The sequence below is a fragment of the Lethenteron reissneri genome, chromosome 24, assembly GCF_015708825.2.
Source record: "Lethenteron reissneri isolate LAM-NWPU_2019-01 chromosome 24, ASM1570882v1, whole genome shotgun sequence".
NCBI lineage: Eukaryota > Metazoa > Chordata > Hyperoartia > Petromyzontiformes > Petromyzontidae > Lethenteron > Lethenteron reissneri.
This window is the reverse complement of record NC_083802.1, coordinates 4119961-4132385: the sequence shown is the minus strand read 5'-3', so window position 1 is coordinate 4132385 and position 12425 is coordinate 4119961. Positions and strand designations below refer to the sequence as shown.

Here is a 12425-nt window from a genome sequence, read left to right as displayed (position 1 = left end):
CAATCACAACACTGCCACACTTGTGTTAAAATTGACAAAACAGCAGGTAATGGTGAGTAACAACAACAGCTAATGTTGCAGGTAACACACACACACGTTTTGTTGAATATTTTTTTTCTTTTAATCGTAATTCAAAACGTTATTTTAAATCAAACCACATATTTGCCATGTTCAGTGTTGGGGCTGGCGTCATAGGCGGGAAGTTTGCTAAATACACCTTCACTGTATAGCATTCATCATCTGGCAGCACAATCGTTATAACCTTGACCTCTATTGAATACAAAAAGCCGTGCCCTTTTGTTTAATTACATTGTCTTTCAATGCTGTCCACTATATTTCACGAGTCTTGATTTAACGTGTTATATTGTCTGCTGTTACTACGTCTTTGATTAGTTACGTTTGTGTATACTCTATTATAATGCTGTGCTTCTTTAGCTGTTCAATTAGTTATCTAATATTCTTGCAACTATTTGATTTCATTGTTGTTTTTCTGCTGCAATTTTGTGGTCGTTTTTTTTCCCATTGTTGGTTTCGCTGGCGGAACAATTGTCTATTCATTTGTTGTGTTGATTCTGCTGATGGAATTATTTTAGCCTTGGTGTATTTAATTGCTGTTTTGGATCTGAAATCTGACGCGGTGAGACGACACTCAGGCAGTTTACAGCGACAGTGTGTCCCACGATGACAGAAAATTGGACAATTGGAACTGGGGAATAACATTCAGTTGATTTACTGATTAGTTTGTTCGCTCTCACGCAAACTTCAGCCTGGCTGAAATAGGCAGATTATATGAAAAAAACATTTCCTCACAAGGCTTGAAGCTTGGACACACATTTGCTCATCCATTTGTTCGTATGTATAGCTTATGCCCTGGCCTATACTCGCTGCACTCAGGCTCTCGCCTAGAAGCCCGACCTGAATTTGAGTAAGCTCCCTTGGCAGGGTGTGTAGTTAAAATGAGCGAGTCTCAGGCCAACTGCACTTGCTTTTGTGTGCTTTGTTAATGTGTGTATTTGTGTATGTATTTGTGTGTTGCTGTTTGTGTGTGCAGGGAATGAGTGTGTGTCAGATGTGGGACAAATATTTCAGGTTTGGAGGCTAAGTACAATACATACGTCTCCCCATATATTCCCTGCACATCAGGGAAGAAGGGTCAACACTGTAGAATTCCACACCATTGTCCCTGAGGTCCCAGCACAATATAAAATATACACATGCGTGTATTTACACGTGATTACCACCTTGGCACAGCAGCGACTGCCCCTCCCGTGTCACTCCCCCTATAGACCAGACACATATGTTCTTCTCGTCATGCCCTTGCCCTCTGACCTCCCCCCCTCCATCATTTTCCTCTTACGTTCACATACCTTCTCATGGCCACATATTACCACTGGATTACAGTGGATCGGGGTCTACAGATCCAGATCCGCCAGATCTCAGCAGTGTAGCACCGTTTTGTGCTATTTGATACCACTTTGTTTTGAGCCGTTGACATAGACAACACTGCTGGCTGGCCTGATTGCATGCTACGACCGATTAAGTAACATATGCTGACACTACAGTAGTCTTAACTGTTGCAAGCAGGTAAAACTTAAAAAATATTTAGCAAATATTATAACTCTGTAGTTAAATGTTAGGTGACAAAGTTATTGATTCATTTGTCATCAACATTACGGCTTTATTATAAAGACACCACGTGTGCAAGAGAACATATGGGGCAACAACAGCATTCTAAGCAACAATACAATCTCCTGACTGTTTAATTACTTACTTATCCAGGAAGCCACACTGAGTCTGACTTTTTTTCAGTAGGGTCTTGCGTTGGGGTTTTAATTTAAAAATGTTTTCACCTACTTAATGAGTGTTTGTATAAGTGGGAAGAAACCGCAGCGCCCAGAGAAAACCCACACATGCGAGGAGGCAACACTCCATACAGATGGAAACAGATGGCGATGCCTTCTCTTGGCCAGGTAGGGTATGGAAGGAACCTCGACGCCCACGAGAAGAGAGATTTACACCATTTAAGCGATTCGCCAACCCTAGCCTGTACAGTGCTGACTGATCGGCATGCGCCACATCTACAGCTTGCTGTGTATGTGTGAACAGATCACGATGCACTGCAGGCTTTCAATGTATGTATGTTGAACTTCTCTCTCACCATACGTAGCCAATCGTGCTCGTCGGAGGTGCGAAATTGTATTGATACCTAGCAAGCTATCTAGCAATACAATTTAAATGTCAACATCAGTATTATAAAACTAATTGCACGAGGGCATTTAATATATCCTCATCGTTGTTATTACATGATTTATGTCACTAATAGTACAAAGAAGCTCTCCGTTAAATTACGGACTTATTGTAATATTAGGTTAATGTAATAACAAAAAATGTCTGTTTTCATTTTTTATTTAAAAATCTCACCTTGGCGTCAGGGACGGACTAAAAAGCCGGGCGGTACAAACCGACGGCCAAATGAAGGACGGAGGCCCGCCCAAAAATGTGCACGTCCAATAAATGCAAATGGTGTTCTTTAGCGAATATAAATCATTCGGACTTGGTAATCAATTTCAAAATTATGGACTTAATAATATAACCCTGTTACATTTTAGTAACAAAGTCACTGATTGTGTACGTGTCAACCCTTCATACTGTATGGCCCGTTCTTATGCGATTGGTCAGCCGAAAACACCATCAGGCATTAGTGCTCATTATTCACATGGTACATCCGAATAAATATTCCTTCACACTGGACATTTAGTTTTACTTAGACCTTTTCAATTATCATAATCGCTGACGGATGAAAGCCTCCCGTAGATGTTGCCATCTCGTACGGTTCTATGACTGGCACAGTAATTCACCAATAACCTCTAAATGAGATTATTTCATCGCTCGATCTCTGCCGTGGTCGTATACTCGGGTAGGTTTCTTCATTCGCAATGCGCGTTACCACTTTACTTCGCTTAATATGATGCGACTAGTTTAACACGTAGGCTTCCGCGACCAATATCCATATTATGGATGATGCATCTAACCTCCGTATGTTATCCATAATAGAGGTTTTTTGGGTTAGATCGCATAAATATATTAATGTGTCATTAAAACCCGCCACCACCCGAAACACAGGCAACTAGTAATGTTATCTAAACCATATGCTCATCTTGCTACCTCTTAAGTTTTAACCCTAAGTGTGTATCTCTCCATGCTTCATGTTATTCAATTTTCTTCGTTAATGTCCACGTTTCTGATGCGCATCATAGCAGGTAGTATCCGTTGACTCATTACGTTATTCTTTAGGTACATTGCTTTTCATGATCAGGTTCAGGTTTCCAATAGCACTCCAACCAGCTCTCTGTCCACCTCTTTGTATCATGATTTTAACCCCGGTTCACTTCAATAAATGCCCCAGGCACATATCCTCCAGTTGCATCCCACTGGTAGACATCTCCAAATATTTTCCAAATTTGTCGTGCGTGACCTTTGTTTTGCTCTTAATTATCCTGAACCCAACGTTGCAGTCTTCGTTTTTTAATGAAGATATATCGATGAATGTGAAAACCCGATAATCAATGTTTCTCAGCGTCTGAGGGCTGCCTCAAAGCATAAAGAGGATCATGAAGGTGCATTTTACTCGGCAATACGGTGGCGTGAAAAGCTCCTATCTCTGGCCCTTGATCCTACAACTCCTATTGTCTGCGAGGCTAGTCCGATTTAAAATGCATCCAATTTATCCATATGTAAGCCTATTATCATTCTTTTTTTACAGCTCTGTCAATCTTTTTGCTGGATAAATCCCCAGCCATCCCACTCTGTCGTGATGGTCACGGAGGGTTGTTTTCCTTGGCTTCATCGTGCTGGTCACAGTGAGGGTTGGTGAAGTAGAGAGGGGTTGGGGGGCGGTAGAATCACTCGCCGCTGATGTCAGTCGTGACCCAGGTACCACTACGCCACCTCTCCACCCGCATAATTGTTGTTTGGTACGAAATGGGCATCTGCGATCACCTACAATAACCGGCGAGGTGGTGTAAACTAAATAACGGAACTAGCCGAGTTCAGAGATAATATCATATTGATTACGTTATCGTAGAAAATGTTAAAAAGGATTTTGAAATAGGAGTCTTTTGCCTTTTCACAAATATGATTAAAAAACGACAGGGTAACCCACACCATTGAATCTCTCAGAATACGTCGTCGTTACTTCCCTACCACAGACTACTGCTGAAAATGTATTTACCATTTTGCATGTGATGTAAAAAAGCCCTCCCACAAAATATAAACATTCTCGCCATTATTTGGCTCCGGCCCCTCACTCACCGAGCATGACGACGACGAACATCAGAAGCCAGGCTGCTCCAGGTGGGATGCGGGAGCGCACATGAAGGCCCCCCATGGCAGAAGAACCTCCGAAGCTGCCCCCCGGATGAACGGTGGCCACGGCTCAAGATGCCGCCGCCGAGCAAAACCCCCCGAAAAAAAAAATCTAATTTGGCGAATGCCAACGCCCTCTTGCCAGGTGCCGGTGAGTGGGGTTCTGCGGAGAGAGACACACGTCCTTTCAGATGAGACAAGCCACGGCCTCGGCTTCTATGGGGCAGGTATCGGTGGGGGGGGGTGGAGTCCAAAGAGAATCTGACGGTGGAGGAGGAGGGCTGCCACCTGTCACGGCCCTGTGGGTCACGTTACAGCCAGCACGTAACACTCGTGCGCAGACACGGATACGCACGACTCTGTCGGGGAAATCCTATTTGAATGGCTTGTAACGTCCACGGATTCATATTACCTATCAACCAATAGAATAGAACGGCTGATATAAGCCTCCGCTTCCCCCTTTAATGCTGACAATGCACTTCAGTCAGCAGCAACAGGTGACACCGACCAATACCGTTCGCTCGCATGGAGCAACCAACAGCAGCGTGCAGAAGAGCCGATCAATTACTTCGCTTCCACAGAGAGAAACGATCAAATACAGCAAACAAAAAAACCCAACGCACCTCTACGCCCAATGCAATTCTTCAGTATCCCAGCCACCCCCCCGCCCCCCGCCGGGCAGATCTTGTGCAAGGATCTAAATATCACCAATATGACAAGAGTCGTCTTCGTCGTCTGTGTCTGTGTGTGTGCAACATACAGCAGCCCAGACTGCGCAATGTGTGGAGGGAGACGACGAACAAATATACGACGGGGCCAGCATCACTGGGGGAGAAACGGGGGGGGGGGGGTGTGGGTGGAGCGGGTCAGAGAGAGAGATGGGGGGGCGACTCCGCCTATCGCCCCCCTGCCCCCCCCCGCATCGCAAACAAAAGGAATAGCCCCGCCCCTCGCAGCACCCCGCATCGCAAACAAAAGGAATAGCTCCGCCCACTGCCGCGCGCACACTGCGGCTCAGTTTACGCAGTCCCCATTGCCGCACGGGACCCACAGTCCCACACTGCCCATTCGTGCTGTGAAGATGACAATGCCCCGGTGACAATGGCACCGGGACATTGTTAACGCGCGCCGATTACCGAGACAAATTCGAGAGACCTATTGCATTGTGCCGCGGTGTGATCATTATTATTGATCTTGGAATCCAGGGGTCGCCCGTTTTTTTTTTTGGTTCATTCTATCTCCAGTTGAAACGATTGCACGGAGGGGTGAGTTTGTTGGCTTTCACCTCGGCTGCCACTCCGCAGTGGTGAAGTCGGTCGGTAGGTCGCATCACTCTGTAGAGGAGGCTCTCTGGAACTCCTTCCAGTGGACACCTTTCCACCAGCAGTGGCGTGAACGAGCAACTTCAGGGCTGCACATTTACCGCATTAGGCCTTCAACGTGTAGATTTATAAAGACAAGTATAACAAAAATTTTATTTACCAGGTAAGACCCACTGAACTATACAGCAATTTTTTTCAGAAGCGATCTGGCCACAAATGAGTGGCTTATCATGTGGAAATGTATAGCAGCCAAATACTCTTGAATGCATGTTGATTGTAAATGTGGAGGGAAAAAAACCAGAGGACCCGGAAGAAATCCCCGCGTCCACGGGGAGAGAGGGGTACACACTCCAAATATACAGGCGTCGGGGTTGGGATCGGGAGCGAACCCACCACCTCCTTTGCACCAGGCTACTCATCATCTCCGTTGGTAATGGGAGAATTCCACGTTCTTACGATGAGGGCCAGAGAACCACTGTTGATAATATACATGAACAATTAATACATGTAGATGGAGTATATAAGACGTGACTAAAACACAAATACATACAATTTCACGCATAAATAGACACGTACGTGCAGTATTACAAGTGGATATAAAACTCTTGCACATAATGTACTCGACATGCATAGAGAAAATACGCTAGAATAATGATCCCCCACATCGCCTTTTATAGACTGTTAGGGCAAAGTATTATTATTGATCCAACCATCCCTAAAGCACAGTACACAGCAGACCATGCCACTGCCTCACCGTTAACATCATATGCATTGTCATCATTGTTAAATTGCGCTCAGCAATATTTGGATTAGCGCTACAATTATGCACTTGGCTTATACGGCAACAATCCCACGCATGGTGTGAGATGACAGAGCCTGGTAGGTTAGCTCGGTCTGTTGGTAGGGCGAGCGTGCTGATGTCAGCAGAGCCAGGTGAGGGGGATAGGTATGCAGGCAAGAGTCCATGAAGGACGTTGAAGATGGTGAGTCAATGCGATCTTGAAATTGATCCAAGATTGTATTGGGAGCCAGTGGAGGGATTGAATGATAGGGGTTATGTGGTTTGAATTAGAGGCGTGGGTCAGATGTCTGACTAATTTTGAGACATCTGGAGTTGGAAGTGAGGGATGTGGGCAGAGAGTTGCGTTCATTCAGTCAGAATTTGATGTAGGCATGGACAATGGCTCTCTACTGGGATGAGAAATGGCAGATGTTGGAGATGTTGAGCAGAAGGAGGCATGAAGCCCCGGAGCGTTGAGATATTTTGGAAGAGACGAGAGCTTGGGATGAATGACAACTGCAAGGTAAACCCCTCTGAAAGTGAACTCCTCTCATCCTGCAACTCCGATTATCCAAAGGCTGCAGATGATCTGCTGTTGACTTCTCACAAACTTGTAATAATTTTATGGACAGTGGTCGGATTATGATCCACATTATCGCAAACAAAGATTTTGAACTTGCAACCTTCTACCAATTGTGAACGGAGCACTAACTTTAGTGCCACCTGGCCTCGCTTTGATTTTACACTGCCCTAGTTTTAGCGTGTAACTTTTACCACCGGTGTTTATAACACAACAATAGCTGCACATTTCTATGCAACTTAGTTAACGCTGAGAAAAAAATTGCTTTGGGTTAATAATGTTCATACTGCACAGGTCTGGGTCTAAAGTTCCAAGCATTACAATAGGATTCTTCAGAACTGTGACAGTCCAGCAACATGTAATTTAACTTGCAATACACTATCGTGGTGTGATGTTTCGCACACTGGACTTGCAACTCAGAGGTTGCCGTTCCGATCTCCTTGCGTAGCATGTTAAACGATGGCCTTCTGTCCACCCAGAAGCCAGAAGTATTAATGGTTCACACAACAGTTGATCGGCAGGTCACATTTGGTGAGGCATGGGGTGGGTAAATCCCACCACTTCCAAGACGTAAGCTCTTGAGAGCTCCCTTTAGTGGAGGCCCTTCTGCCAGCAGTGACGTGGGCAAGCAATTTCAGGACCGCACCTTAATCCTTTACGAAATATTTAAACAGCAAAAACATGTTTTTAGAAGGTATTGCAAGAAAAGAAAAACAATGTAAAATTAACAGAAACATTAGATTAATTAATATAGTAATATAAATCATACAAGTGTACATTTTATCACAGAAAGTCGACCCCGCAGCAGCACCCGGATCACTGGAGTAAAGTGGGCCACCGCGGCTGCACTGCGTTAATAATTATAATAATAAAAAGTATGCGATATGCAGCTGCCTATCTGGCCTCTCTATTGGCTGCGAAAAAGAGCGATTGCAAATCTATTTAAGGCACTGTTAGTGTTCAACTTATTGTAATATTGTTTACTGTAATGTCGTACAATGCAATAAAATGTACAGTCTGTGATCTTTCAGGTGACTTCCAGGTGACTTGGCTCTATAAAATAAAACGCTTTATGAACATTAATAATTAACATGTAATGGACACATTTCACTTCAAGCAGTTTCATATACATCCATGGCTAATAATGTACATGAGCCAGACAGTATTTCTGCTTCATATATTTTGTCTCTCCACATAGAATGTAAAGTATTTTTACACATCAACCCATTGGCACCATGGCCTTCTTCAGCATTGATTCAGTACACGCATACTCCCCACTGGTTTCGACATGCAGTGTTGAATCAGCAGAGTTAGGCTTGCTTGAATCAATGCTGATGAATTTCCAAACGTTACAGGCAAAGAACCTCTCTTTAATATGCGGAGGAAGCATGTTGTCTGCTTATCTTGACTTATATTCTGCACGACAATTCTAGAACGATTATTTCTATTTTGTGATGTGTATGAGATAATTTTACATTGAACAAGAACCCACACTAATGTGTCTGTAGACAGTTTCTAATCATGGCATACTGCCAGGTTTGATGTATAGACAATCAATATGGATACGTTTAAATAATTCTAACGCGAGATTAGAGCCAGAACAACAGAACGAAGAGCACTTGGAAGACAGCCATCATACTGTGGAGTGGGTGTGGGCAGCAGTAATCACAGGGGGCGTCACGCTGGCGAGATGTTAGCTACCTCACCTGGTATACAGAATGTCCCTGACTCCTGTATATTTGGCGTTTGCATGTTCTCCCCGTGGTCGCGTGGATTATTCTCCGGGTCCTCCGGTTTTCCCCTCCACATTTAAAAACATGCGTTTCGAGTATTTTGCTGCTCTACATTTCCACGTGATTAGCCACTTTGTTGAGCTATCACTTGCGGCCAGGTCGCTTCTGACAAAGAGAGCTATATCGGTTAGTGGGCCTGATCTGGTAAAATAAAAATAGTTTATAGTTTTGTTGAAATGATGGCCAATGGTCAGGACGAGCGACAAAGACATTCTGGTAGCATGAAAACTGCAAAGATGGAGCCAATAGACGAGTTTTCTTTTGTGCGGGAGCAAGCAGGGTTGTGAGAATTGTTTTGAAGACTAGGGGGCAGTATCTCTGGGGGGAGGGGGGGGGCAAGAGTGTCCATCCATGAAGGCTGTTGAGAGGGCCTCATTGAATTAAACCCGGCGCTCATTATATTTACCTTCCTAATACCGATCATTGATGGCAGTAGCAGTTGTGGTTTCACTTGTGTTAATGGTGCTCTTGGAGGTGGTGATGACAGTATTGGTAATTTGATGGTGGTTGTGATTATGTTGCAATTTTAGTAGTTTTTGTTGTATTTGTGGTGATGGTGGTTGTGGTGGTAGTTGATTTCATGTTATGTTTATTTGTTGATGGTGGTGATGATGGTAGTAGTAATGGTGGTTGTTCTGTCGTTGTGGTAGTTTTTGAGATGTTGTTGTCATGGTGGTTGTGGATTTTGGAGGACTTTAAGCACAGCATTTGGCTTTCTCTCCTGTCTAAGAGTTTTGAGGGGCAACGTGCCTCCCCCCCCAAACATGTTTCCATGCCAATGTGAATTCGGTTAATTAAAATCAGTGTAGCCAGCCTGATTCCAATGCGTCATATAAAGAATGTAACAAGGCAGTTACTTTGATACTTCCTCTGAGTCATGGGCATGAAATAATCAACCCGAGGGTGACTCAGGGGTTACAGCGCTGAGCTGGCCTAGCTGAGAGGCCGGGGTTCAAATCTAAGCAGCCATCTTTAGTTAGACTGGGCTTTTAAGTCCTGTAGCGTGAGTTGACACTGTCAGCCTGGTCACTAATGGGTATGCAAGAAAATCGAATTCAATTCTTTTATTTTATTTACAATTCACTTTTTTAATTCTAACTCAGTGATTACATTAAATTCTAACTATATGATTTCACTGCCCTGAGATAAACATCGGTATAGCAGATTGCATGAGAAGTTCAGCAACTCGAGCATAGAGGTAAGGGGCCGTCCATAAATGACGTCACGCACCTAGGGGGCGGGGGGGGGTCAGATATTTGTGACGATGTGTGACGAGGGGAGGGGGGGGGGGTTGAGAAATGTGACGTCACATCAAAATGCGCAACTTTAAATAAATATAGACAACACGTTCTACTTAATTAAATAGACTTTTCAATAAATGTTTTCTCCTACAACATCAGAGTGCAGCGCCACATTAAATACGCACTACAATGGCAATAGTTGAAAGCGATTTGAAGCATGTTTTATTTTTGGGGGGGGTGGAGGGGGCAGAACTTTGTGACGGCATATTTGAGGGGGGGTCTGGCTTTTTGTGACGCCGTGTGACGATGGGGGGGAGGGAGCAAAAATCGTCGAAAATCGCGTGACGTCATTTATGGACGGCCCCTAACTTCAAAGGGATATCAAAAGTCCCCATGGTTCTGGGATATCACCTGTTGTTCTCTAATACAGGGTGATCTACTGCTCTGCGAGGGGTTTGAATGGACATTTTTATCTCAGGATATGATGCGAAAAAATGAGACAATATTGGTGAAAAATTGACAAACTATTGACATTTTTAACCTAAGAATATTTAAAGATCTCTTGAGCTTCACAAATATATATGCTTAAACGTAATTTGCATCAATAAACACAATTCTTCATATTTATATTTTTTCCTTCAGCTGTCTACATTTTTTACAACCAGCTTTGGTAATAACAGGTGTCCTTGGGGCAGTGTTTCTGTTTAGCTAAAACTGTTTTCAAGGTCACCCTCTAGAGTTTATACCTTTAAAATATGTACAGGTTAACTGGCTTGTACATTTCAGTGGATGTCAAAACATGCCATCATTATTCTTGCAAAAAAGTGCTAATTCACTGACATTTTGTGTCACTTGATGTAATATTCCCCATCCCTGTAATTACATATGTAATGAGCGACTTCCGCGACAAGTCGTATTGAGGGTACTCTTCTTTATTTCACGTACGGGCACAGCACAGGTCAACGTTATCTTCTTCCTCTTCCAAGTAAACACTTTATATATTAACATTCTACAGACTACACACATGGTTGATCACACGGTGGGCTCTGCCGCTGGCTGACGGCGTGACGGGGAGGGCGGTGTAACTCGGCAGGAGATCCGCCACGTGGCCGAACGACGGAGAGAGGATAACGGCGAGCAGCGACGCAGTCAGGACCCAAGACTCCACACACCGACCCCGAGTCCATCTCCGCTTATATTGCCGCAGGCGGGGCCAATTTATAAGGTTTGTCAGTAAACAAAAGATTTCGATTTAAAGCTTTCGTGACTGCAGGGATTCATCTTCTTGGTTCTTTCGGTAAAGTCACGTAGAATTGAAATATTTTATTATTTTTTATTTTTATTATTTCAATTCTACGTGACTTTACTGAAAGAACCAAGAAGATAAACGAAAGATGTCAATTATTTACTAGTTCAGCACACTGGTATGTTGGAGAATAAACCAACAACATTTGCAATTTGAGTACAACGTTTGGCCGGTAATTACAACCAGCCTCATCAGGCGACAGCCAGAGTTGTGGAGAAATCCTCCTCCTGTTTCATCAGCATTTACCGACACATTTATATTTACGCGATCTAACCCAAAAAAACACCTATTATGGATATTGGTCGCAAAAGCCTACGTGCTAAACTTGACAACCACCATCACCGACACGGCATGAGGATGCTTTTGTTCAGCAGTGGATTGACAAAGGACTGTAACTTTCTGCTTAGTATGAAACACTCACTTTTGAAAATGACGTGAATATTTGTTATGTTTCCTAGGCATGCAAACATCCCCCCCTCCCAGCAATTCAATTACGTGTCACCTTTTGGGGGTCGTGATTATATTTAACAATATTTTTTTTGTTTCACATTTGACACGTTTAAATTGTATAGTTTGTGTTCACTCTATTTTTTAAATGGAAGATAACGCGTATCATCAGTTTAGCACCTAGGCATTCGCGACCAATGTTATTCATAATGAAGGTTTTTGGGTTAGATCGCGTAAGTATAAATGTGTCGTAACCCTCCACCACCCGACACAGCCTGTAAGGTTTGTCACGTAAACAACGCGGCAATTAGTTACTACTTCAGCCCACCAATGTGTTGGATTGTAAATCCACAACATTTACCATTTGAGTACGACGTTTCGCTGGTAATTACATAAACCATCGGGCAATTAGTTACTACTTCAGCCCACCAATGTGTTGGATTGTAAATCCACAACATTTACCATTTGAGTACGACGTTTCGCTGGTAATTACATAAACCATCGGGCAATATGCCAGAATAGTGAAGCAATCTACCTGCTTGATGTCTTAAATAGAGCAAGATGACGTCATCGTTGTGAACCCATCAGGT

The 12425-nt window shown here is 43.6% G+C and overlaps 1 protein-coding gene across 2 annotated transcripts in view; it reads right to left on the bottom strand.

Moving 5' to 3' along the window:
- LOC133346431 (mucin-2-like) overlaps positions 1–5129 on the bottom strand; it is a 54602-nt gene extending 49473 nt beyond the window's left edge. For both annotated transcript variants that reach the window (XM_061557996.1, XM_061557997.1), the window contains exons 1-2: positions 4989–5129; positions 4312–4528 (exon numbers count right to left, since the gene is read on the bottom strand). In XM_061557996.1, the coding sequence (XP_061413980.1) occupies positions 4312–4387 (76 nt within the window). In that variant the 5' untranslated portion in view covers positions 4388–4528; positions 4989–5129. The remainder of the gene's footprint in view (positions 1–4311; positions 4529–4988) is intronic.
- Between the last annotated feature and the right edge of the window lie 7296 nt (positions 5130–12425).